Here is a 27,893-nt window from a genome sequence, read left to right as displayed (position 1 = left end):
AATTTTTATAATTACAAACATTACTGTCGATTGTTTACAAAAAAAAAACACACACACTCAGCTACGAGAAGACACGCACAAAAAGTACTTTTACTTTTTTGTGCAGAAAATCCAAAAACTGGTTTTTAAAATTGACAGTGGCTAGATTTTTAGCCGTAAAAGCTCCAAACAGCTGTTGATTTTAAAAAATTCGCGCCCTCAGCAATTTTTACCAATGTGGGGCAACGACAGAAATAAAATTGACTAAAGCTTAATTAGAATATGTATACAGAACAGGAAAGAATTTGCATTTCAGATTTCAGTTCGTTTATCAAAAGAAGCTGGTCTATCCAAAAAAATTATTCAAGCAAAAAACAAAACGGAAAAGATAAGCAAACAGTTTTTGGAAAATAAATTACTGATAGCTTGCTGAAATGTCATATAACCGCATGCAAAATGAGCCAAAGGACTTGTCCGCTTTATCCAGTAAGTAATTAAAAATATGTACATACATATTTATAATACATACATATATGAAACGTCACTTGTAAACCATTTTTTAACCGGGATAATAAAGAAAAGAGCTACATAGACTACAGTGAAACATGAGACAAATATTAAGAATTGAAATGTGTATACCAGATAATCGGGCGAAAGTGGGGGAGACGTGACTAACCTTTATATACACATATAAAGGGCGATTCGGATCAGCAAGAGAGCGCAAAAAATATATTTAATTAAATTAATCTTATCAGTCAAATTTCTTAGAAATTTAATTGTGCTATAAAAAAAAGGTCAATGTACCGAGAGCTCGAAATAAATATTTAGAATTTTTTGAATGATACAGTAAAATCATTCAAAGAAATTCCCAATACGTAGATAAATTACAATTGGCTTATTGTTTATTAATTATGTGCATATATACAAAAACCGGTCCTGCTTCCACCCATTGGGGAAAATTTCTTGGAATTACCCAGAAATGTGCATTAAGCACTTATTGGTTTATTTATTTTCCCACATTTTTTTCGCAGAACCACTTAATAATGGCGAACGATACCCACCTATAGCATTGCCTCCGCCGGCAAATGCCGCTATGATGCCAACCGGAGTAGCCGCAACCGATCCATTGCCCGTTTTAGAGACTGGTCAGATCATCATACACAATGGTTCCGCCTATGTGGTTACAGGTCCAAAAGATGATGATAATCCGAATTTTGTATTTAATGACCAAAGCATACGCAAAGGTTTCATAAGGAAAGTCTATGGCATACTTTTGGTAAGTAGAAGAAACTACATTTTATATATAATTTCTAATTTTTAAATATATTTGCATTTAGGTCCAATTACTCGTTACTTGCGGAGTTATTGCACTTTTTATTTACCATGAGCCAACAAAATTGTTTGTGCGGGAAAATCAATATGTTTTAGGAGTCGCAATGGTCGCCAATATAATTGTAATGCTATCGATGGCCTGCTGTGAGACAGCACGACGAAGTTTTCCGTTGAATTTCATATGCTTGGGCTTCTTCACCGTGACCATGTCCTTGTTGTTGGGAGCTGTGGCCAGTAGATTGGATTCACAAGATGTCCTAATAGCTGTGGGCATAACAGTCTTGCTGGTGGTCGGCCTTTCCATCTATGCCATACAAACCAAATATGATTTTACCGCCTGGGGTGGAGTCCTGGTCTCATGTATTTTGTGTCTGTTTGTTATTAGTCTCGTGGGTGCATTTAATCCTTCCATTTTCTCAAATACTGCCGTTGCTTCGCTCGGCGCCCTGATCGCCTGTTTCCTACTCATCTATGACACTCAATTGATCATTGGCGGCAATCACAAGTATCAGTTTAATCCGGAGGATTATATATTTGCTGCCCTAACCCTTTACGTGGATATAGTACGTATATTTTTGTATGTTCTACGTTTGGTTGCCAGAAGATAAACTGCATTTGCATCAGAAGCAGATAACTATTTCTAATATAAACCTTAATTAATATATTAAATGTATGTGAATTTACCATTTTATATATGTGAATGTACATTGTGAAAAATATTTTACAAAGAGGAAAAAAAAATCAGAACGAAAAAACTAAAGACTCTTAAATAATTATAATTGTTTAGCTCTAAGCTTCGTCGAATGGCCATCAAATGGTTAGCCAAAAGATCAAAATAGTTTTATATAAATTATACACTATGCATTCAAAACGAATGGAAACGAATTATTTTTATTAATTTTATAGAATTTTAAAATTTCAATACAATATTAAAGATAGTGAGCGCCTCCTAAATCCATTACCTGTTTTGCATTCTTTATCAGCCATCTGTTTTAGCTGTTTGTCCCATTCGTATAAACAACGAAGTTTTGTTGCATAGTGTAAATTTAAATAAAATCCATACTAAAAAGCGAGTCAAGGCTGTTGATTTTATATAACTGAATTCAACTCAACATTTTATGTTGCATATTTCATATTATTTATATATATATGTATATATATCATTTTATTAAGCTTAAGTTTGTTTTTGGCTCCTTTTTGTCTACTGTTAATTACATATGTATATGTATAATTATAAATTTTATATTTATATGTGTATTGGGGGTTGTAACTATAAAATACAATCACAAAAAAATCGTATGTAATTTTTTCACTTTTTCCTTATATACAAAATAAATGTTAAATTAAACTAGATATGGACAGACAGAGAGAGGGAGAAAGGAAAAAGGATACAGTTAAACACATGGAAACACACACACACACACATATACACGCACTCACATAAATATCTATAAATATATATATAAATTTTTTCTTGAATTTAATTTAATAATAATTAACTAAGGCTTCGACTATGTAACTTCAAAAAGCGAATAACGATTCTGCTCTGGTCCTATGGTCAATTTCGCACATACATACATACATACAAACATATACATACATTCATAATTAGTATTCGATCTATTGATCGATAGATCGCTCGGTCGGTTTTTGCAATGCTTTTACACAATCTGTAAATACAACGAATTTTCGTTTGGTTTCTGTTTTTCTCCTTTGTATCCATATTTGTGTATGCATATGAAATAAAGACTACACACTAAACTGCAAAATTCAGTTCGTTTGCATTGTTCCAGCGGCTAATCTCCTGAGTCCTCTAATAATCTTTCGCCTTTTACTCCTTCCGCTCCTTCAATCCTCTGTGAATGGATGATCTGAGGTATCGCTATTATTACGTCGCCGACTCTCTAGGATTTTAGTTGACTGCTCCAGGGTCTCCTTGTAGAACATATTCTCAGCAGCATCGCTGGGCAGGGAGTACTTTGAGTCATCCAAGTGCCAGGTTAGACCCAGTACTATATTGAAAGCTGATGCATCATAGCCATGACAGCCGGAATAACGATACAATGGCTTTTTATTGAATTTGCAGCCATTAGATTGGGCACCTAGTTGAAGCGTCGGAGAGGGAAGAAAAGAGCATAATCAAATTAGACAAGATAAACGATTAAAATGTATATGTATAAATGTCTGTATATTGTTCTTATCTGTAGATATAATTTTTGTCAATAGAGTGAGCCATTTAAATGTTAGTTGTAAACGGCTATTGAATGCCATCGCATGGCTAGCTCCATTAGAATCGATGAAGGCCAGGATATAGCCATACAATGTGAACTGTTGATCGATCGGAAAAAACGGCATGGACAGATCTATGAGTTTGATATATCTGAAATTCGCTTTCGACGATCTTTAATGAGACGTTTCTATGCCATAATTATTGTAAGTGCTAGTTAGAAAGTACGTTACGATATATTATTCCTATCGATAACATATGAAACCTTTAGGATTTCTTATTAATCTAAGATGGTAGACTTTGTACGAAACAAAATCAGTAATATTAAGGATACTTTAAACATGAGTGAAATTAGACACATTTTGTACACAAAATATGCTTTCGATGCTGTTGCAATGATTAAATCCGCAAATTATCGGCAACGACATCTAGAAATAATAATATTCCTTAACTAGAAATCAATTGACAGTTATTATATACATAGTTACAGATTGCTTTGTGTATACCCTGCATAGAGATTCTATTGGTCTTTCCTTTGCAATTTGTGGAAATCTATAATTTTATGATGTCGCTGTTGAATGTGCTGATATATACCTGCCTCTACATTCTGAGAGATTGGCGCAGACCACCGCCGTATAATTATTTGGCCCTCCTGTTGACCACAATTTGTAGTGTGACAAACAGAAGTCTATATATCAACACTTTGGGTCGAACACATTGGGTGAGTTTGCTCCTTATGATATGGTTGACTCACTTTTGTTTAAAACCTTTTATTCTAATAGATACAAATATACCCGGTGGCCTTGATATTTGAACTCCTTGCCTTGATGCTCTATTCGAAGCAATATAAATTCAAATTCAATCAAATTTATGGCATTATAGTATTATGTTTAACATTCAGTTTCTTTCTGGTATTGGCCTATCAGCTAAATCAAACGATGACTGTAATCTCAGCGAGTGTTTGTGTCGTGGAAGGTTGGTATGTTCTGTATGACACACAGCATATGCTTTGTGGTCGCCATGGCTATAATTTGAAGAGCCATGAATATGTCTATGCGGCTTGCAATATTTATGCTGATGTACCAAAATTCGTATGGTCCTTGATTAAAGTTGTATTTCTTAGTAAAATTATTGGAGCCTTTCGTTTTTGTCGTGACTGTTGTCGCTATGAAGTCTGTTAAAAACAAAGATACCTTTAAAATAAAAGTCTATTTTCTGTTTTTATTCAAAACTAAATTTTTCGGTTTTTTTTTCCAAAATTTGTTTTAATAATGATTCAAACAGAAAATCAATCAAAAATCGTTGTAAAAAGTCAATTATTTGAAACACCCAAATGGCAAAATATTGCAGCGGACATTAAGCAATTGAATTTTGACTATAAACCCATAGAAACCCAAGTCAAAATGATTGAAACTAGAGGACAATACAAAAGAACCGCTTCTAGAAGAATTAAAAGAAAAAGTTACGACAGTTTGTATCTCCTGAAACTGGCAAGGGTATTTCTGAAAGCACGTAGAGCATCCAAATTAAAATGGAGAAATCATCGAAATTCAGACACAAAATTAATTTCTGATGCTCAATATATATTCAACTTGTGGAAAGAATATGATAAATTTCAACAACCTAAAGAATTTCGTCATAGACGTCGAATTAATGGGAACGCTTTCAAAATGCTGAGAAATCTGCTTAACCAGAAAGATTTAAACGTATTTGGTACATTTCGGCATTTGAGAAATATAGGGGCTTTTGGTTTTCTTAGATATCTGTATTATAAAAAGGGACCACGTTGGAGAAAATTCTTTAGAAAATGGGGAAGAAGTAAATTTCGATTGAAAAATTTTCCAGGTTTCAATCCTAGTGATGTGAATTTTGATATGTCATCGAATGAAAAAAATCTATCTGGCTCTCGAAAAGGTGAAGTTATTTTTATTCCCAACAATATTTCTTTTCCGTCATTTAAGTTGAAACAAAATATCAAAATAAAGCGTTATATGGGCTTAGAAACAGGTCGATCAAAGAACAAACTCAAAGACGTTTTGACTGTAAAACCTCAAGTAACAGATTACCTTCTATCTGATACTGAAGCCGAATCACATTCAACATCAACTGCGTCCTCGGATAGTGAGCTAGCAAAACCAGGTCCATCTGAGATGAAAGCTGGCTATCTGAGGACTGTAAAATTAAGGGAAGATCTGTCTGGATGCTATAGGAAAATAAATTTTAAATCTATAGAAGAGCCCATATCATTTAAACACCCAACAGCTTTGCGACCATTTCTCAAGTCTTTGAATCCTCATAAACCTCGCTTATTTTTTCCCCGAGGCAGTTCTATACATTATCTTGATTCTACCCATAATGTAAGTAAATTAACAAGAACAATTAGCCTTGTGGACCTGAAAATTTGGGCTCGACGTCATTTGTATTTCGACTTGGATGCTGATCAATATTTGGGATTCGACTTTCCTGAATTAAAAGAGGAATTCGGACAAAAAGAGAAGGAAAAACCGAAAGTGAACCGAAAGAACCGCAACCAAAAGAAAGTAATTCAAGAAGAGAAAACCACAATTAAGAAGTATTGCGACTGTCCATTCTGTGAGTTTAGCAGAATAGCGAGGGAAGAAATTGATTCGGAATTTATTAAAGAAATGAGATATCGAGGTGAAACTGTCTTGGAGAATTGCCTTAATGTAGCAGAACAATTTACAGAGGGAAAAGAACCAACTGCAAGCGAGGAGGAAGAATGTGATGAGGCATTGGAGTACTCTAGTTCGCAATTTATTGAAGAAATGAGAAATCGAGGTGAAATTGTTTTACAGAATTGCTTAAAACGTGAAGAGGAAGAGGAATCCGAATCGTCCAGTTCTGAATTTATTAAACAAATGAACAATCAAGGTGTAAAAGTTTCGTGGGATTGCCTACAACACGAGGATGAGGAAGAGCAGGAGATTGAGGAAGATTCAGGGGATTTCACCTGTTTATGTCCCTGGGCGTTAACAAATGCTGCAAATGCTTATCCCATGGTTAAAGATTACCATATAGAAATGTATGACAATTATTACGAACCGAATGTAAAACCAATATTTAGTAAATGCTATCAGACTTTAATTGAAGTGGATCATTTAATTGGAAAGCAAACGATTTCGATTGAAAATTCTATAAATTAGATTTAAGTTATTTTCTTTTATTATTTAATTGTTAACTTATCAACTCATTGGTAATGGTAATTGTTTCATTGGATAATTATGCAATTTCGATTACCAATCGCTGATAAGCTGATGTGTGTGGTTTTTAGAATTAAAGGTGAAATTCGGCACCCCCAAAAGTATGCAATGTCATTGCTTAATCATATAACAAAACAAAACAAATAATATTTCACGTGCCATCAAGCAAATGCCCTGCAAATGATGGTCATTAGTAAGCCCCACACAATTGATTGATTTATATTGATTAGAAGTAAGGCGTTCGTTAGTTCTAAAGGCCCAACTAATGACCAAAAGGAATACAGGATCGTCGTCAGACGCCAGACACCGCGACTCACTCACCAATTGGATCGATGCACTCCAATGTTAATGAACATTTCAGCCATGGCAGCATGATTTTCTCAGTGACAAAGAGATTATCCACAAAGAAGACCACATCGAGATCGACCATGCGCAGAAATATAAAATTTTCTGCATCCGATTCAAAATAATCAAACATTTTCGGATGCGTACGCGAGGATACGGCTGTTGGGGTATTCCAGCCAAGAACTCCAGAGACTTGGACGCGATTCTGTAGCTCTTGCAACTCCCGATGTCCGCCACGCAGACGCATATAGTTTTCGGTGAAGAGAACCGATTTGGCCCGCATTAGGGCATCCTTTATCACAATAGGACGATAGGCATGTGTACGTTGATCCTGTACAAAGGATGGAAACTCAGATAGATCATAAGTGATGACAGAGCAACGACTGCTATTGCAATAGGCGTTTAGTGTACGCAACTGATCCTCCGATATGCCCAGATCGTAGATCAATAGATATTCCGTCGGCAGCTTGGCTGCTATGTTCTGGGCCAGAAGTATGGCCGATGGCGCTTGGCCCTCTTGCACATAAGTGACTATAGTGAAATTGGCTCTAGTGCCATTATATGGCGTGGTAATGCGTTTTCGTTTCTCTCCACCATTAGACCTCTGATATTTGTTGGCTAGCTCCGCCAAATTATTTGCCCCATCTCCATGTCGCAAATCATTGAGCTCCAATTCCGCCTTGGTCGCCGAGGCGGGAACATCAGTCTTTTGCACATGCAGCTGCTGCTCCTGATTGGCATCCTGCTGTGCATTATCTTTGGTTGAGGTGAAGCCGAGCAACAATAAATATTTCGGGTCTAATTCGAGTTTCTTGCGCTCCAATCCAACACGCAAATTCTCCTAGAACAAAAAATAAAAGGATAGTAAAATGAGAGGTTAATTGTCATCTGCTTGGCCTCTTTTTCGCATATTTAATGGTGACTACATTTGCACTTCCAACATGCCATTGAATGGTTGCCCGGAAATGGCGTGTGCTAGAAATTCGTATCATTAATATCATTTCTATGAGTTTGTTCTTTTTTTTTTTTTTCCTGGTTTATGTTTATTCTTCAAAAGGGCGTGGACACCACAAAAACACCATCCATAACGGCGCCACAATTTCTATTCATTTGGTATATATATCAATAGGCTAGCTGCTAATAGACACCACAGACCCTTTCCCATCTTAATACCATTTTCCCTTAGCTCAGGAAGACAATGAAATTGTGCCCTGTCATGGGAACAATATCTATCCCGCCTACACCTAGTTGTTAGCTAAAGTAGTTATGCAGGTCTGGCTTTTAGGAGACCCATTCCAAGAATACATATATAATATATATACATCCTTTGAGCTAATAAACAATTTCGACAACACGTGGCTCTCTCAGTGGCTCATTGTATGGGAAAAATATAGTCTTAATAGTCGGCAGGAGCTGTTTCTCATAGATATAGAAATAATCGCAAACTCTGTCGACTGAATAATAGAGTCAAATACGTTTTTGGTCTTTGTTATAATACCCAAGGTCGATTGTTTATTTGAAATTTTATTTGCATTGTTATTTTTTGAACAATTGCAATTCTTTTGTAGAAACTTTGGTTTTTCGTGTATTCCTAAAAAATTATGATATTTTTGTGCACATTTCTATTTGTCTCTTAAGTAATTGAACTACTTGTTTGAACTTATTTGATATTGATATTTTGTATAACAGATCTTTGCCATTATTCTGATACTGATAACCTCACAGCGCTCCTGAATTTATATTACAATAACGTTGGCATATGTTAGAAATCGCTTTATTAGTTTAGTTAGTTTAGTTCGTTTTTGCTCCTTTGGTCACGGCTGTGGCATATTTTCGTGTTGATGTCAAATTTGCTCTCGTTCTGTGTGTGGCGTGCCACATGCCTGTAAAGAGTTCACTTTTGCCGCACACTCAGATTAGTATTTTCCTTCTACTTCTCTTTTTTTTTTTTTTGGGTGGCAAAGCCAGAGAGAAATAAAAGTTGCCGGAGGACAGAGAGGCTAAAACCGAATTAACCTACGGCAAAAGGCAGGCTTGTTGTCGCCAACACACAAATCGCATGACACTTTGGCCCCAAATTCACACACAAACACACACACACAGTCACACACAGATACTGACAGGAATGACACCTGTGTGTCAAGGACCACGATTGTGCATAGCTTGAAAAAGGCATGTGGCTGGGCAAGGGGCATGAATTTGCATAATACGACAAAAATCATAGGCAAAATGGCAACAAAAACAATGAGAACAAAAACTTGTGGTTTTTAAAATTAAATTGATCGATTTACAGAATACAAAAACTCACAATTCTGTTAAAGGCTTTCAACATTGCAAAATAAAGAACCTATTAAGATGGCTATCAAAGGAAATGAGAATATGTTTTTATTATACTTGGACATGAGTAATGCATTTGAGTCAGGTAATAAGTGGCATTTTCATCATTTTCCACAGTTTGTAAAGTATTTTAGTTTGACAGATGCACAAGGCGGTCAATTGGAAAGCTATCTTGGTAATAGAGACATTGTTACAATGCCAATAGGCACATTTACTTTTATAATCCTTCCTAGGAGTCGGTGGAAGGGTTTTGTCTTCTTGATTAATATTTAGAAGGTTCAACCCACTTCAAAATCTACGATTAATTAACGGGAATATCAACCTTAATTTCAAAAATCGAGCAATCCTTTGAAATTTAATAAAAAGTCGCCCTGTAGGCAATGAAATGATATTCCAAGTAGGCAATAAATCAGTTACGCGTCAAACACAATACAAGCAAACACAGCATACAATATATTTTTTTTAACAATGGAGGATCTAAGGCCCGATGAAATGGTTTGGATCGCCGAAGCCTTTAAAATACTTAAGAAGGATAGTGAGGGAAGTGTCACTACGCGTGAATTGGCGAATATAATGCGTTCATTGGGCTGTCATCCCACTGATGGTGAACTTCAGTCTATGGTCAATGAGGTGGACTACGATGGAAATGGTTCCATTGAATTTGAAGAATTTAGTGCAATGATTTTAAGGAAATTGCGTGCCACCAACAATGAGGATGAACTACGTGAAGCATTTCGTATCTATGATAGAGATAACAATGGTTTCATTCAGCCAGGCGAATTGAAATACATATTGACGGCACTCGGTGTGAAAATTACCGACGATGAAGTTGAGGAAATGATTAGAGAATATGATTTCGATCACGATGGACAAATGAATTTCGATGATTTTGTTGGCATGATGTCAACGATTTAAGTTCAACAAATTTTTCAATTGGACCTTAATGTTATAAAGTTCCCAAAAATTTTTAAATTTAGATGAAAGGCTATTTAAGATCAAAGGATCTTAAGATCTTTAAGATCAAAGGATCTTAAACAGCCTTTCTATGTAATACTAAATCAAAATATACTACTACAATTTAAATTACTAAGTAGGCTTTTTATTATGCCTTAGTTTACTTGTCCAGATGTCATCTCTACAAACCTCATATACAACCGAAACACATCACAATACACTACAAAAAAGTCGAGCACAAAAATAGGGTAGAAAAAAAAAAAAAAAAAAAAATATATAAAAATACTCTAAAAATAATAAAAAAAAAATTTATAAAAATACACAAAAATAAAAAAAAATATATATACATATATATACCCTATATATATAAATACACAAAAATTCACAAATTAAACGTTAAAATGTTAACTTCGTTTCAAATATCAGATAAACATATAAATGAGTTTCGTGAGGCCTTCGAACTCTTAAAACTTAAGTCTGGAAAAATCTCTTGCAATGAATTGGGTGTCGCTTTGCGAGCCACTGGACAAAATCCTACAGAGGCTGAGCTCTATGACATGATGAATGATGTGGATATAGCCTGTGAGGGTGAGATTGATTTTCAACAGTTTTGTTCCCTGATGATCAGACAGCTGGAGGAGCTGAGTAGTGATGATTTTCTGAAGCAGGCTTTTAGGATATTTGATCGTGACTCGGATGGTTTTGTAACAACAGCCGAGATGAGAGCCATTTTTTATAATCTGGGCGAGAAAATACCCGAGGAAGAGTTTAATGTAATGATGCAGGAGATTGACTTTGATAGAGATGGTTTGATCAGTTATGCAGATTTCGTCAAAGCCATGAGAAACTAAACAGTCAAATGTCGAAGATTATTTCCTCAGTTCCTTTTTATGTTTTCACTCCGTCTAAAAGTTGGCAACGGTTCAATCTATGGTATATATGTATATGTATATCGCATATATATTTACATTTCATATATCCGCGTGGCACGTGAGCGTTGTTGTTGTTGCTGTTTTCCAATAGCGTGACTCGAAATGCTCGCATGTGGCCTAATGGAGGCGCCTAGGGAATGTGCCAAAGAAGGAGGAACTTTCTACTAGGGAAGAAAATCGAAAGGGGCAACGAAAAGGGGCGAAGCGGAAGCCGACGGGATCCAGGCAAAACGGCGACGGCGACACACAATTGTAAACAAGCATTTGGGAAAATAAAGAACAACGCTGATTACGATGGCAATTTAAATATTTGAACAAGCGGCGCAATTTCTTTTATATTTGTTTTTTTGTTTTTAAGATTAATGGGGAGCAGAGTTCAATACTAATTTGATGACATGCACACACACATTCACACAGAGACACTCTAGAGACACTCTGTTGCAATAAGAACGAGGTCAAGATAATCAGAAGCTTATTGCCAAGACCTTAATAGCCTTCATTTAAACATCTCGGAGAATTTGACATTTAAGTTTAAAAATTACAATTTAATTCAAAGTGCGATACATTTTATTTTCGAACCCTTTGAACCAGAGAACTAAATACTAAGGCTACTTGGTCTTAATCAATTTCCTTTTAAGCTATTCATATTATTGACAATGGGTGGAATAAAGGACGCATTTAAAATATAAATCTAAAGAAAACAGTTATTGGATTACACATAATATATTAAGGGAATGAATACTCCTTGAAGAGTTTGGTTTTTTTTGCATGTTTTTTAGTTATCCATTCAACAAAACTGGTTTGGAGAAAAACTTGCACATTGTTGAAAATACCATATGTTCCTGTTTGCAGCCCTGTATTTATCCCTGGTTATATCGATTGTACTAAGCTTGTAGGTTATCGATATAAGATCCTTTGTAACTCTGTATATCTTGCTTCTTCTTTTTCCGCCCTTGAAAGTGTATGGACACTTAATAAAGATAAACTTATAATTTAACGCAATCCACTCGATCCTCAACACACATTTTGCTAAGTTTTGAAAATTATTTACCGATTATATTCAAATATTCAGGAAGTGTACTTAGGCGTATGTTATATAAATACTATATATCCTTCAAAAACTGTAGTAAAACGACATCTAGAGCCTAAGAGGGGTTATTAATACGTAGAAGGCAGTATAGACATCGAAAAAGAGTCCTGTTGAAGGGGGTAGACATACTGAAGCAACTGAGTGACAAGCAAGGATAACAAATTTATAATCCTAGGCATGAGGCATCTTTGTACATCTCTTAACACACAAACAAATTCTTAACATAAATGATCACTCAATTTTACTCAAAAAACATATTTGCTTACTCCATCAGAAAGTAAATGAAAGGATTCCTACTCAAATATTCTAGATTGGAAATGTTTTTGAAAAGAAGGCTGTGTACATAGTGTTTTGTCATAAAGTCAATTTATAACCCATTCAATATTCATTCACAACTCTCCCTTGCTAAGGGCAACATACAAAGTACAAAACTTAATACAAATAATTGGTTTTATTATGGCTGAATTAACTGAAGAGCAAATAAGGGAAATTCGAGATGCTTTCCATCTTTTTGATTTGGATCACAGCGGTAATATAACTGCTGTTGAGATGGGCAATGTAATGCGATCTATTGGACAGTTGCCTACGGAATCTGAACTCTACGACTTGATTGACACGGTCGATCTCGATGGGGATGGTGAGCTTGACTTTCAAGAATTTCTACACATGATGGCAATGCGTTTTCAAAATCTTAATGATGATAACATTCTGAAGGAGGCATTCAAGGTATTCGATCGTAATGAGGATGGTGTCATAACACAGTCCGATTTGAAAATCGTAATGACCAATTTGGGTGAACGATTCACAGAAGAGGAATTCCAAATTATGTTTCGAGAAATCGATACCGATAATAATGGGATCATTACTTTTGAAGAGTTCATGGATGCTGTTAAGCATTAGAAGTGAAAGTGGAGAATCGCATATCTACCTTTCTACATTAATTTCTTTGACAACTTTCACAAATATTTGGCATGTTAAATAAAGCCTCTTGAGTATTTAATTTTAATGGAGTTTCAAACAATACGAGAACCATCGGGGTAATGTTATAAGTTCTGACTCGACGGGGTCATTCTTCATTTGGTTTGCCATTCAATTATTTAAGAGTATCGAGCGTGAGCTCAGCTCTTTAAGGGGTTGACACGTTTGTCAAGTTGTTATACCCCCGATGAATGGTATATATGTATGTACATACATGGCTTATTACTAGACTAGACTGGATATGGTTAGATGAATGGAGTGAAACGACGAGACAGGTCCCATGTAAATTAGACAAATTGCAATGACTTCCAGACACAAAGACAATTTATTTCATGTTAATCAAATGTCAGAGGTTAGGATAATTTTAAGTGGCTTTGAATGGTTTCAAAAGTGCTTGTTGTCCGATAATAATTACATTTATTCTAATAACCATTCAAAATGCATTATGAACTGATGGTGGCTATTCATTTAAATGGACAACTCCATTACAATTATAATAAGAAATGACTCCAAACTCATGGCAAAGTAAGCTCTTTTAAAATGAAACGGGGTTTTTAATACCATTAAAGCTCTAATTTTCAGAATTAGCACAATGAAAACTGAAAACAAAGAAAACTATCAAAATCTTATTTTTAACTTAGTTTTTAATCAATAAAAATCGTTTGAATGCTCTAATTAAAAGAATACAATAATAAAATACCTACATATATGTATGTACATATGTATGCCAAAAGAAATACATATAAAATGAACTTTCCTTTGCTTGCGTACTTTAAAACCAATTAAAAGTAGGAAATCTTTTTATATGCCCTATTAAAAGGGTTCCTCCTCTTTACTACTTGTGTGTTCATAAATGTTAAAAGTTATTTGCGGATATCTATAAAAGATATAACCAAACATACCGACCCAATTCCCTCGCTCTACCATCTCGAGGTCAACTTATAAACTTGCTGGGAAATGTTATTAATATGAAGAAAACTTTCTTAAAACCCCCCTCGATTGCATGCATTTGGTTTTATTGCGTTTCCCCCCTTGTATTTTTTGGTCAACACACATGTCTTATTCTCATCGAAACCAATCGAAGCAAACTTATAATTTTCAAATATAATTAAGGTAAGACACGTGCACTTTTCAAAATTATAAATACAAAAATCAAATTCTTTATGATAATTGTAGGAATTCCAAAGTGACACAACAAAAACCCCCCAAAAAAAAAAAACCTCGTTTTAATTCCAAAAACATCACAGATTCTGAATTGCACTGAATCAAAAGCAAATGTAACCAAAAACCTAATGCAAATACAAAACAAAACAATGGCCTAACTAAAACCAGTTTAATATTGATGCAATAAACTTGAATAATGAAATACAATGATATGGCGGTGTTTGATTTACTCTTCCGGCTAGCGTATTATAATACTTATTGTTGAAAAGGAAAGCATTTGACAGAATCAATACACAACTTGACCCAAACGGAATACAGTGAAATGTTTTATTAAATTTGTGATTAATTCGTTTTTGACTAAACTTCATCTTTAATCATCAAAATTATCGTATTTTTAGTGCTGAATATACATACATTTGTCGCTTTAAGGGGCTAATAGGTCTTGGTGATTTAAATTTAAGCCTATACGGATCGGTTAAAACCCTTTTGATCTCTAAATGATCGCTTTTTGTGTTTTCTCCAAAGAAAGGGTATACAATTTTCGCCATGAGATTAATTCATAAGCTCAATGATTGGGTTTTGTTTATTGTTCTACGTGAGAATCTGTATATGAATAAAAATCAAATCCGTCACACACGACTTAAAAAGAAGGTGGAGGAAATAAAAGTGATTGTTTTTTTTTTTATCAGAGTTGAAATGCCAGCAAGATACATAGATATACATATAGATAGAAGGTTAGATAATGACAGAGAAAAACTGACTGACTAATTCACTTTGTATGATAAGATTTATCACAGAAATGAAATAATTAATGTTGTTTGCTCAGGTATTTAGAGATAGTAAACATACACACAGAAATCTTGGAATGATTGTAAACTAAAATGTTAATGTTGAAATTAAATTTAAGTTATGTTGTGTGTGTGTGTGTGTTTGTGGCAAAATTAAATTCAATATGCCACACGCAAATCGGACAAGAGGAGGGGAAGGAAAGAGCTGAAAGCCAGCACATCGAGGCCGGAAAGTGACCGCAATCTAATTAATGTAAACAGTAAACGTTTTGGCAAACAAACAACAACATGAAAAAAAAATAATATTGAAGTTTCAGACATATGTATTAGAGGGCTATGAATTTGTATTTACCACACAATCACCCACACCCCTTGAGGGCAGGATTATGTAGGTGTTGGAGAAGGAAACAAAATTATGGTGATGATTTCTTTTGGGTCATTTACTTTAGTTTACTTTCCAGACAGTCAGCCTTGTGAGTAGGGAGTCGTTCAATTTAGTTAAGAGCATGAGAATGGCAAAATAATACAGCTAGACATTGGCGTACACCCACACCCTCGACTTCAATATAGTAATTTCGAAAGGGGACGAAGCAGCTCATATAGTCTATTAGTCTAATGGTTATTGGTTTCCACTATCAACTAATCGATTGATCAGCGACCCAAATATTCAATTCTAACATCATTAAATGTCCTTTATCGCCATCCTACTACGCCCATGTTCTTGAAGATGAAAGCCTAAACATTTTTGATGGCCCAAACGTGGGAGCCCTCTTATGGACATACGAGTGCAGTTCAAGGCCAAGCCAAAACATACATAGAGCGACCGACCGACAGATAGAGAGACAGACTGTTGCTGCCAAAACTAACAGAAAAAAAATTGGCAATCATTTGATGAGGCTTTGCCAAAATGAAACTGACACATAGAAACCCCCTTTTAGGATGCTTAAGTTCTACAAAACAAATACAAAAAAGAAAAGAAAACTTGAATGAAAATGAAACCTCTTAACTAGTGAATCTCTCCATAATCTTTCATGCATTATAATCATTAGACTCTTTGAGATAAAAAACACAAATGTATAAACATATGTATTATCTTATTCAACCTAAACAAACCTTCGAAATTAAACTTGAGCTAACTAAAAAACAGATTTGATAACAAAAAGATTGCTTTGTGAAATGTTTGAGAGAATTTTTAACTTACTAGGACAAAATAACTAAAATTCCTCTTGAAATTAAATACTTTTTATAAACATTAAATAGAAATGATAAAATCCTATAAAGGACAGGGGTTGCTTTAAAGAATCCCATTTTGCAATAGTTCAAAAAAAGGTCTTACAATTACAATTAGTTCGCTCACACATAAACCTGTTTAGGTTTTCCCTTTTTAAGTTGACCACAAAACAACATTTTAGGTATTCAAACTTCCGCTCTACTCATATTCACATTTGCTTTTTATGGTAAAAACCTCTTGAGTTACAATGTGGTGGCGGTTAGATAAAAGAAAATGACATGTTTATGTTTTTAAAGACCCAGTCAATGGGGCAAAACCGATATAGGAAATCGAATGTGTAAAGTTTTTTTCCGGTACTTTTAAACGTATGTGTTAGATAAACCATACCTAAAAATTGATTTGTTTTCTTTTTTTTTAGGATTGGCATAAAAATTCCCTACAAAATAATAAAAAGAAGTTCCATATGAGTCATACATAGACAAATCCCTTTGCAGGTGTGTTAGTATGACTAATTTACAATTTGAATATAATCTAATAAAATTGTCATGTGCTTATGATAGCAACGAAAAATTATGATGGACAATACAGAAATTCCATCACTAAATGTTTATTCCAAATTGAAATTGGGATGAATGAGGGTTCTCTGATAAGAGACAAAAAGAGCCACTTCACACACACACACATTGTGCGTTATCTTAGAGGATTAATTCAGAATCTATGATAAGACAAAACCCCCCCCACAAAACGACTATCAATCAAATCAAGGGAAGTGGAGTTCTGAGGGTCTCTTACCTGAAACTCTTTCAATTGCTGATGCGTCTGGACAACGATATTCTTGAAGGAATCGTTCGGTTCACCGGCTGGTCCAAAGACAATAAATACGATCGTAGCGATTATCACACCGATTAGTATTAGGATCAAGTGTTTCGTTCGCATGGCCGCTAAAATTGACTTTGATTTCGTTTTGTAGGCAATTTTGCGTGCAAAAATGCGTTTTAGGGTCAGTGAGGCCTCCAGTCTGAATTTGTTTTTGGGTGATTAAGACCCAAGTTGGGTGTCTTTAAATCGTCTAGTTTAGATTAGATTATTTCTTCTGTACTTCTCTTTGCTCTTCGTTTTCCGATTTCCCCTTTTCGTTTGTGTCAATCACAAATTGTGAAGAGTTTTTTTTTTTTTTTAACAATTATTGAGCATTGATTTCATTGTTGTTTTTGCCATTGGCTCAAGCAGCACCACTGTCAACATCATCATTGCTGTTGTTGTTGCTTTTGCTGCTGTCGTCGTCTTTGTCGTCTTCTTTGCTCTGATAATGAGAAATGAAAATAAAAATAAATTAATAAATATTTCATATTGAAAATGACGATAAATACTTTTAAATTTAGTGCGTAGGAGTTTTATTATAGAATAGATTAACATCCGAATTTAGATTTCATTTTAATTAAGAGATTAATTATTGCCCCAGTGCTTAAAGTCTTCCACAATCAAAAATATGAAATATTTTCTAATGAAAATCGATTTAATAACTCGGACAATACATACACATATTGTTCACATCACTCATATTTAAATCCCTTTGAGAGCACTCCCGACTCAATTTGGGGAAAAACATTTCATAATCAATATTATCATGAGTAAATTCGAAAATGTTAATTATATGTATAAATATGAGTGAAGGTATTACTTCAATTCAGATAAAATTTGGCTAAAAAACTGGCCAAAAAACCTTTGCCCCTTAAAGTATGCATGTAAATTGTTTTTATTTAGAAACTGCTTAAGGAATGAATATGTACTTATATAACTACACAGAATAGTAAACAATCTCAGTAACATGTAAAGAATACACAAATTAGATCATGTCTATAAATAAAATAGGGGTAAAAATCATTATTGCTATGTCATTTAATATGTGCGATCAATTAATATTTTCTGTCTAATTTCTACATATGTATATTAATAAAAATAAAAACTTAACCACTGTGGGAGCAATTTGCATTCAAATTTTTATTGATAATGGTCAGGTTGTGAGACTAAACGGAAGTAAAACATCTCAGTTAACCCCATAAACATTATCTTTAAAATACGGCGCTACTAATTCGTCATATTTAGGCATGAAGTTTAATTTTGTAAAAACTACTGTTAATTGATTTTTCCATATGGACTTAAATACATATGGATTTTAATACATGTACATATGTATTGAAATTTCAAATGTGAAGACTTTTGATTGGCAAAATTTTTTGTTGGCCAATAGATTATATTTATGAGGAAATTTATGCATCAGCAAATTTAAGGGAAACAAACAAATATTTTTGCACGTTTGACGTCTTTCAACACCTTGCTCAGGGGAAGCTCTCACAACCCCACACAGACACAGACATACAGACAGCTGGCGAGCTGGTCATTGCGGGGTTAAAAAGTACCGCAAAAAAATTTACAAGGTGAGCGAGCATCATCTTAATGAATAGACAAAGAAGAAAGGGAGAGAGAGAGAGAGAGAGAGAGGAATATGAGTGTGAGTGGGTGAATATGTCTTATGCAAATGAATACAAGGAAAATGCCGACGACGATGATGCTGCCGCCCCCTCCCTTCGCCCTGCTACTTTTCTACCTATCAAAAAACTTACATTTTTCTTAAGTGGCGCCCAACAAGAGAAGCAGTTGTTTTTGTTGTTGTTGTCGCTGCTGCTGTGAAGGGAGATGCCGGCGCAGCCTTGATTAAACTCTGAACTTGGACACTGTTGTTTTTGATAAGCAAATACAACAAATGCTTTTGTGTAATTATTTTTTGCTTGATTTTTTTTAACTTTTACTTTCGTTTGCGAATTGAAATAATTCGAAGCACGTCTTAAGGCCAATAAGACAAAAACAAAAAGCACTTGAAATCCATTTGTTGTTGTAGCTCTTCACTGTATTATTCTCTCTTATCTTGGTTAAACAACAAAATATACATATACATTTGTAATGTGAAAAACACTTGCTAATTTCACATAAAACATTGGCGCGTGAGTTGTATGTACTACACTAGAATTTAAGAAATTTATTTAACTAGTTTTCATTTTTTAATGTTGTTGTTGGGTTTTTTTCGACTTCCTCTAACTCTTAGGAAAATCGCCGTCGGCTCTTAGCTCAAAAACAAAACTGATAGAAAAAAAAAAAACGCGACCAGCGAGCCACCACCAACTGGCGAGACCCAGTTGGAAAAAGAAGGCAACAGAAAAGATTGCCCGTTTGATTCCCTTTATTTACTTATAATACTACAGGGATAGGCTCTTATATTAAACTTAGTTTTGGAGTGTTGCAGTGATCTGAGTTTCTAATCGTGTTTTTTAAATATTTGTAAGTATTTGGCATAAACAGGTAAAATAACCCGGAACAACTTGGTACGAATTCCAACAGGGGCGCTTATGAACTACTCAATTATGAGAAAAATGCAGAACCAGTTCACAAAATACAGAGCGATTTGCTGAGAAACCCAGTGAACATTTAAATCTTTGACGTTGAAAATTAAAAACCCTATTAAATTAAAAATAATGTGTTTTTTTTTTTTTTTTTTGTCTTCATATATGTATTTGTATTTAAGTTTGAATTACTAAAATGATGACACTATGACACAATAACATAAATAGTAGTCGACTCAATTGCGTGATATAATTTATATGAATAATTATTAAAGTTCCTATATGATAAATCCACCTGTTTTGGTAGGTATTGTTGTTCTATAGATTCTTTGAAAATTTAAACACTATTCGATCTTTTCCTGATCTAAATTTATGTTTACTAGAAGCAAACCTGCAACAATTCAACAACATAGCAAATAATGTATGCGAAAGGAATAAAAAATAAAATAGGTATACAAGTAATAAAATATTTTCAACTTTTTCCGATAAATACAGTTACAAAAAAAAAAAAATTTTTAAATATAGAACTGGTTCCACATCCACTGGAGTGAGCAAGAGATGAGTTGTTATGTACCGGAACCAGTTACTTGTCACATTCACAACATTTTTAAAGTCGCAATTCTTAGCAATATCAATCAGTCGAAGTATAATTTTCCAACTATAGAGATTTAATTCAATTCAAAGGAAGAAAATAATAAAAATGAATAAATTCTACCATTTTTCTTAAGTTCTTGACAAAGTTTAGTGATTTAAAAAAAAAGTCGTTCTATTGCGGTCACACCAATATTTTTGGTGAGTGATAACTGTGGTTTCGCCAGTCGCTATCGCTCATCTCCAGTGTGTTCACCTCAGAATACTCGCTCTCGCTCCTACCATTTTTTTTTTTGCCACGGATATTGTGTATGTAGTTTTATAATTGTGCTCAAATAAAATCAAGAAAAACTGCATGAAAACGCATTGCAATTGCATGCAAATGTTGTGGACTGTGTGCTAGCTAATATGGCCTACTGGTTGAGATTGAAAAAACGTTGCTAATGCAGTTAATAATCAATTAAATACGGGTACGAAAAATTGCTCTTGCTTGAAAAAGTGCGTAGCAAATTACCACGAAATTTTAGAGAGGGAGAGAGTAGCAGTGTGAGAGACGCCAGAGATAGAGTAAGAGGGACACACAGAGAAAGGGGACGAGAGAGAGACAGTGTAGTAACCTATAGTTAACCATAACCAGAAGTTACTATAAAGTCAATTACATTTTTTTCAAATTCCACCAACAGGAGTTCTCAACGTTCACATCGCTCACGTCTTGGTTAGAAACGGAATCTCATTGTCCAAAATTATCCTCCCCCGACAACAATTATAATGGTTTCCACTCGCCAAATGAGTGGCAATGCCGGATCGGGGAATGGCAATGGCTCAGGTGGATCCAATACCGATGAACAACCAGGAGGCCAGGAGGAGACAGCCACACGTACTTCCGTATTGAGGCGCTTCAATCAGCAGCAACAGCAGCAGCAATCGGCACCAACTTTTTTTAGTGGCAGCAACATTGCAACGCGTCATCATTCATACAACATGCAGATGCAACGTTCTTCCGGTTCCAGTGCAGTAGGAGCAGCAGGTGGAGCATCTGAATTAAATCGTATGCAAGCTCGAACACTCAACTTTCTCGATTTACCCACGGAGTTAATACAGAAGACTTTTGAATACCTGGATTATAAGAATATCTCACAAATACGAGTGGTAAGTAATCTGCCCCACCTCCTTCCTCTCTTCTCCATGGCCCACCTTTCATCAAACATTGGGGGCAAAGTCGGGTTTTTCGTATTAAATCAATAAAAAGCAATTTGCCAAGTGCATGAGAGCTCGAGTGTGGGTTATATATCGTGGGTTATCCCAACTGTTTCTACTACTACCTGCCATGCACTTGCACTTGTTCTACCAGTAACTAGTGGCTTGGCTATATTTATTATATTTTGCCACTCAAAGTCGCCGCCGCCGACGACCATTGTGCCTGGGTCTAGAGCCTTTGCCTGTGCGTTGATTCTGCTTTCTGCTTTTTTTGTCCTACCCTTCGCTTGGCTTGGTGGTGGAGGAAGGTATTTATAACTTTGTCACGGCATCTGAGACGACCTCCTGCCGCCGCTTAAATGCAATTCGACCTGACACACACAAACAAACTCACACATACTCACAGACACATCAACTGAAATACACACACACACTTGTTCATAGATATAAAACTTTTCAAAACCATAAATTCAAACAAGGTTTAATATGATAAACCTAATGAGCTGTTATTATTAGGGTGTTATAAGTTCGTCAACCCTTCATCTTTCTTTATGTACAGTGAACAAGGTTGTCCGTTAAGCGAATATTCGAATATTCCTTAAAATGAATCAACCTATGGGAATTATGACTTACATATCGGATTGTCTCTCAACCATATAAAGCAATCCAAATTTTCTTTACATAAATATCACTTATAAACAATATTTCAGGATCAAATGCAAACGTTTTTGTTTTGTTTTTACATATACTTGTAATGTCGTTATAGTTCCAGTATAACAAAAATTCAATTAAATGGATTTAGCTAATCAAAAAAAAAAAAAAAACTTTAATACTTTAATTAATCTTTAAATACATATTTACATATTGTTGATTTATATATTTGAAGCTGAAGAATAATTCCATTTAGAAATATAAGCACTGGTCTGGTTAGATGTTATACCCTTACACAGGGTAATTATCAATTTGCTTACCAGTTGCCACTTAGATAACCTCTATAGTCATGTCCGATATCTCTTCAAGTTGTCTTAATTTCAGGGTTTGACTGTATTCCATAAACGAGTTCTAGTCAAGTCCTAAAACTCACTGATTATTTGGTAAGCCAAGTTAGCAAGGTTATAAAGACTTATCGCACTTTTTTTAGGTTTTCTTTTTCGATGGCTTGATTTGACTACCTACTACATAGGCTTTTTGTTTTTGTTCTTTTCGTTTTTCGTGCTAAGGGACAGTGAACGTTCACGTAATTTGATATAATTTAATAACAGGAAGAGTGGTCGGTAGACAAATATGTACATACATTTTGGGATGCGGGCATAAAAAGCCCAGGGCAAACGCAAAAACCAAAGCATAACCAAAATCAATAAACAATTTGTGAATGCTGAAATTTGAATCCGTATCCTTGGACGGGGGAAACTCCACCACCAAACCAACCGCCCTCCCCCCTTTACGCTAACAAAAACTAATACAAATCGGCATAAATATATATAATTTTCTTCTATTTTGTGTAGGTGTCACATCGAGTGAATGATATTTGTATGTCGATATTGAATGTATCATTTGCTGGACAGATCAAGAACACATTCAAACGCTTTCAGACGATAAAGGCTAGCATGCCACGTCGGGAGTCAGCTCGTCGTAATCATCCATTAGCCTGTGAATGTGACATCATTGAGACCTGTTATATGCGTTTATCGCTACTCCAGATGTCAATGGGGAAGCATATTGAACGTGGCCATTGCTGTTTCTTTCCAGGATCCGTAAGTTTGATAAGAAATGAATAATAAAATGCACCACCTAACATCTTTGTTGGTTTTGTAGATACTGGACGAAGTGAATTCGATAATGAATTATATCAGTATTACGCCTAGATTGCAGCGACCTTATCGGGTGACCGATGAACTCTTTGATCTCTCCACCATGGCTATGGAGTACTTTAAGGATCGCATTGAGCCAACTTTACCTGGCTTGGCGTGCTTCAACAAGGACTTTTTTCAATTGCCACCCACAACGAAACGACGTAGGTCTTAACAAGTGATGATAATAATCGATGTTTATACTAATTTTCTTTGGTTTTCTCTAGCCACTCTTGCCATTGTCTCTGATCTGGAGGAGAGCAGCGGAAGTGGAGGTAGTGGTAGCAGCAGCAGCAATTCGCCACCACAAAATCATATGGTATTGCGAAAGGGCATCAGAAAAATCAAGGAGGGCATGAGAATGTATAGCAATCAATTAGCGGTGCTACGCAAGGATTTGTCCAGCTGCAAACGAAAGTTGGGTGAACAGGGCAGGCAACTCGCTGAACAACAGAATCTATTGACCGAACAGCAGAAACAGACACTCGAATATGCCAATCGTCTGGATGAGAATGATAAAAAGAATGAAGAAATGGCTCGTAAATTCTCCACACTTTTACAGGTAGGTGGAGAGATTGAGACCTCTGAGCCCTGTTGGACATTTAATAAATTCTTTCATTTTCCAGGAGCTAAACAAATGTAAGACAGAGCTGCAATTCTGGCGGTCCAAGAGCCCGGCCATATCCTCCGTATGCAATGCGTGCAATCAAAAAGTATCTCCCATATTACCACCCGAAGATTTACAAGCTTTGGTTAATCAAGGTGTTGATCCGGAACATATTATTATCATAAATGAGGACAACGATGCGGAGAGCGATGTCAGCGGTTGCGAACTGAAGGAGTTTGCTTCTCCCGATGAATCGACCACGGCCAAGTTGTTGGCTGTGAATACGGCCACAAAGAATCTAAAACGCAAATATCCATTTGTTGAGAGTGATGAGGATAATGAAGTCATTGCGTCCACTTCCAAGGCATCGGAAGAATTACAATTAGCTGCGTCAGCTATGCAGCAGGCTGCGGCAGCATCTAGCAGCGGAATAGGAGGAGGAGCAGGCGGACCAGCAGAGGTTGGCTCTAATGGGGGATATTCGACAAAACTTTTCTATGGCAATCATCAGCGTAGCGGTGTAATTGTCAGTCCAGTGTCCATGAAGATGCCACATCAGCAGCTGCAGCAGCAGCTGGCTATTTCTGGCTCCTCCAACGCGGAGGAGGAGCCGGAGGAGTCGAAGAAAGCACGTAGAGTACAAAAGGCCAACAGATGTGTAAATACGCATGGCAAGCGCAGTAAATAAGCATTATCTACATATTATATATACATATTTTTTACAACTTATTTACCAGATAAGAGATAAAAAAAAAAATAACAAAAAAAAGAAGAAAAAAAACATGTAAGAAACAAAAAACATGGGCTTGGTCCCAGCTCTAGAGTTAAAAGAGAAATCAAATTAATTATATATATATATATATATATATATACATATATATACATAAATCGATTATTATTATGATTATTAATTATTAATGTCAAATGCAATAGGCATACTGATTATTATCATTATTAAACTCTACGTTCTTATTGTTTAAACAAAAAGTCTATCCACATCAATCAAACTTGCACACACAGTACCCTGAATGGGGATCCACCCACATACACACACACATAACATATACATAGTATTAGGCGCATCCTTTGGATTGTGCAGGCCTAAACCCACGCTCCTCTGAACGCCCCCCGCCCCTTCTTGTAATCAATTTAATAAGCAAAACTAATTTTAATTCACGCAGAAAAAAAAAACATCAACAATAACAAAATGAAAGGAAACAACAAAAAAAAAAAAGGAAAGCAAAGAAATATTTTAAATAAAACTTTAAAAACAAAATTGAACAAAAACGGATTACAATTTCAATATATTCGATTTTTTTTTATCTTATTACTATTATTTTTTTCTAGTACCCTATTTAAGGCGAATCACGGGAGGATATATGTACGCTTGGTTGGCATGGATTACGACTAAAAGTTAGCTGGTCTATCATCAATGATGTTTTAGTTTTAGTTTTAAGGACCTCCTATCAACGTTTAGGGTTCAAGGGATTACTCTCTCCATAACTCCCTATAGAAGCCATCTTCAATACAAATTCTATTAAGCTTTTGCGTAGCTTAAAATTTACTACATCACATAATCAAAAGCTATATAATCATTAAAAACTACTAAAATATTATTGATAAAAATTCTTTAATATCATATTTTATTGGCTGATAATCAATAATATTTGTATCTAGGGTATATAGAGAGTGCCATAAATCATTTGGCAAATCTGTACGGAATGTATTCTCCCTCAGACTGAGGGAGAACTATAAATAAAGCATTCGCTTTCAAGTTACGCGCACGCAATTAGAGAAACTACTTAGCCAAAAACAAGATCTTTTTGGTCTCGCAGAGAGAACTGTCTATATAGATACATATATAATTACTATTGGAGTAGTCCCAAAAATCCCGCCGTTTAGTAGATGTCTGGCAAGCAAACGAGGCATATGTACTAAATTTAGTATATTAACTTATATATATATATAAATATACCTATATATTTACGTGATCGTTAGCAATGCAAGACTATAGCGAAAAGGTACAGGTAATCCATAATGAAAAATTCGGCAGGTAAGCTTCAATGAAGATGTCGATTACGATGACGGTTGAATGTAAATGCGTTCTCTCAATAGGCATTTGGTGGCCCAACTGGATATTGAGGCCGGGGACACTTTGGTTGAGGAGCGACCATTGCTGGTGGCTCCCCATTGGGAGTGCGGGCAGATGAAGTGTGCCAAATGTTTGCAGGAATCGTATGTAATGTGTAGAAGCTGTAAGATGTTTCCTCTTTGCATGGATTGCCAAGGTCATGATGACTTTGAGTGTCAGTTCTTTGCCAGTGGAGGACCAGGAGGTTATATCTGCAAGGATTTGTTGGTTAAAAACTACGGTGTCTGTGCGTTGATGAAGATTCTTCTGATGCTGGAGGATCCTGTTACTCGTAAGGATTGCGAACGTTTGCTAGAGACACCTATCAATTTGGATGATTATCGCGATGGTGATGGCATGTGGCAGGAGCATGAGGAGCTGGCAGTGCGTCCACTTATGGCTAGCGGTCTTCTAATGTCGCTCACCCAATCTCAATCATTGACAGCCGATGATTTGCATGCCTATTGCATACGCATCGATAGCTACTCCTTTGAGGTGACAGCCCGGGATGGTGACACTCTTAAAGGTGTCTTTGTCTGTGGGAGTTTACCTCATCATTGTGTGCCCAATACGGTGGTGGCTTTGGATGAGGAATTCAATCTCAAGTTGTATGCTGCGGTGGATCTTAAATCGGGAGAGGTTATCTATAATTCCTATACGAATCCATTGATGGGCACCAGCCAGAGGCAGCATCAATTACGTCTTACCCGGCGGCTAGAGTGTTCCTGCTTACGTTGCCTGGATCCCACTGAATGTGGCACCAACATGAGCAGTGTAAAGTGTCGGGAATGCCCCGACGGTTACGCCCTCTGTGAGTTAAGTTCTGGTGGAGATTGGCGCTGCTCGGAATGTTCAGCCATATTGCCTGCAGCCGATGTCCATGAGCTACTGGCCGAATTGGGTGGTGCTTTGGTAGAGGCTAAGGGTGAACTTCAGGCCTTTGAATCACTGTTGGCCCAGTACAAGACGGTTCTGCATCCCCATCACTTCCTGATGCTTGATATCAAACAAAATATAGCCAGCATTCTGCGGGCTACGGCTCTAATGAACTGTATGGATCAGCCGAGTAAGAAACTTTTGGCGCGTCGCGTCGAATTGTGCTCCGAATTGTTGCCCATTTGTCGCGCTGTGGTGCCTGGCATCTCCAAGTTATACGCCATTGCCCTGTTCGAGTATCTGTTGTCACTCGTTGAGTTGGTGGAACTGCAATTTTCCGAAGGTGAATTGAATAAAAAGGAATATGCGGTAAGTACTTCGATTACTCTTAAGTAGTGTATTTTACGTTTAAATAATTTCCAGACCCATTTAAAAACTGGTCGTCTAGTGGCCAAGGAGGCAATGGATTTGCTACGATTTGAGCCGGAAAATTCCTCCGAGGGTTATCTAGTTGAGCGCTTGGCCATGGAGCTGGAACGCATCGAATCTGATATAGCAAAATATGGCCGTTAAATTTAAAATACTTGCCTGGGGAGTCACAGAAATTACTAACGCTCTCACCTGCTTGAAAGTAGGCTATAAATATTGAAATGAAATGCCAGCTG

At 35.8% G+C, this 27,893-nt stretch overlaps 6 protein-coding genes across 8 annotated transcripts; 5 read left to right on the top strand and 1 right to left on the bottom strand.

Annotated features, from left to right (window-relative positions):
- Positions 1–260: 260 nt before the first annotated feature.
- LOC137576545 (protein lifeguard 1) lies at positions 261–3,080 on the top strand. The gene is made up of 3 exons (XM_068289723.1): positions 261–465; positions 1,011–1,255; positions 1,317–3,080. The coding sequence occupies exons 1-3, from the start codon at positions 414–416 to the stop codon at positions 1,917–1,919; spliced, it is 900 nt and encodes a 299-aa protein (XP_068145824.1). The 5' UTR covers positions 261–413; the 3' UTR covers positions 1,920–3,080.
- On the bottom strand, positions 2,426–19,726 carry LOC137576544 (uncharacterized). The gene is made up of 4 exons (XM_068289722.1): positions 19,203–19,726; positions 17,371–17,881; positions 7,081–7,945; positions 2,426–3,413 (listed from the first exon to the last, which is right to left on the bottom strand). Exons 2-4 carry the CDS (start codon positions 17,512–17,514, stop codon positions 3,160–3,162), a joined length of 1,263 nt encoding a protein of 420 aa, XP_068145823.1. The 5' UTR covers positions 17,515–17,881; positions 19,203–19,726; the 3' UTR covers positions 2,426–3,159.
- Positions 3,586–4,719, top strand: LOC137576546 (protein lifeguard 1). The gene is made up of 3 exons (XM_068289724.1): positions 3,586–3,744; positions 4,023–4,259; positions 4,321–4,719. The coding sequence occupies exons 1-3, from the start codon at positions 3,586–3,588 to the stop codon at positions 4,717–4,719; spliced, it is 795 nt and encodes a 264-aa protein (XP_068145825.1).
- azot (ahuizotl) lies at positions 9,629–11,645 on the top strand. Its single transcript, XM_068290429.1, has one exon. The coding sequence runs from the start codon at positions 9,910–9,912 to the stop codon at positions 10,354–10,356; it is 447 nt and encodes a 148-aa protein (XP_068146530.1). The 5' UTR covers positions 9,629–9,909; the 3' UTR covers positions 10,357–11,645.
- Positions 19,727–20,652: 926 nt separating the features above from the next.
- On the top strand, positions 20,653–25,036 carry dmpd (F-box protein dmpd). Of its 3 annotated transcripts, none has more exons than XM_068288751.1 (6): positions 20,653–20,768; positions 21,251–21,716; positions 23,270–23,518; positions 23,580–23,778; positions 23,842–24,176; positions 24,241–25,036. In XM_068288751.1, the coding sequence occupies exons 2-6, from the start codon at positions 21,336–21,338 to the stop codon at positions 24,907–24,909; spliced, it is 1,833 nt and encodes a 610-aa protein (XP_068144852.1). In that variant the 5' UTR covers positions 20,653–20,768; positions 21,251–21,335; the 3' UTR covers positions 24,910–25,036. The 3 variants fall into 3 exon arrangements, with proteins under 3 accessions (XP_068144852.1, XP_068144851.1, XP_068144850.1); XM_068288750.1 differs by lacking the exon at positions 20,653–20,768 and adding an exon at positions 20,801–20,876 and having other exon boundaries at positions 24,241–25,035; XM_068288749.1 differs by lacking the exon at positions 20,653–20,768 and adding an exon at positions 20,832–21,037 and having other exon boundaries at positions 24,241–25,035.
- Positions 25,037–26,221: 1,185 nt separating this feature from the next.
- Positions 26,222–27,801, top strand: SmydA-7 (SET and MYND domain containing, arthropod-specific, member 7). Its single transcript, XM_068291577.1, has 3 exons — positions 26,222–26,274; positions 26,337–27,597; positions 27,652–27,801. The coding sequence occupies exons 1-3, from the start codon at positions 26,222–26,224 to the stop codon at positions 27,799–27,801; spliced, it is 1,464 nt and encodes a 487-aa protein (XP_068147678.1).
- Positions 27,802–27,893: the final 92 nt, after the last annotated feature.

This window comes from Drosophila tropicalis, unplaced genomic scaffold, assembly GCF_018151085.1.
Source record: "Drosophila tropicalis isolate 14030-0801.00 unplaced genomic scaffold, ASM1815108v1 contig_593, whole genome shotgun sequence".
Taxonomy (NCBI): Eukaryota; Metazoa; Arthropoda; class Insecta; order Diptera; family Drosophilidae; genus Drosophila; species Drosophila tropicalis.
This window is presented reverse-complemented; position numbering and strand designations above follow the sequence as displayed.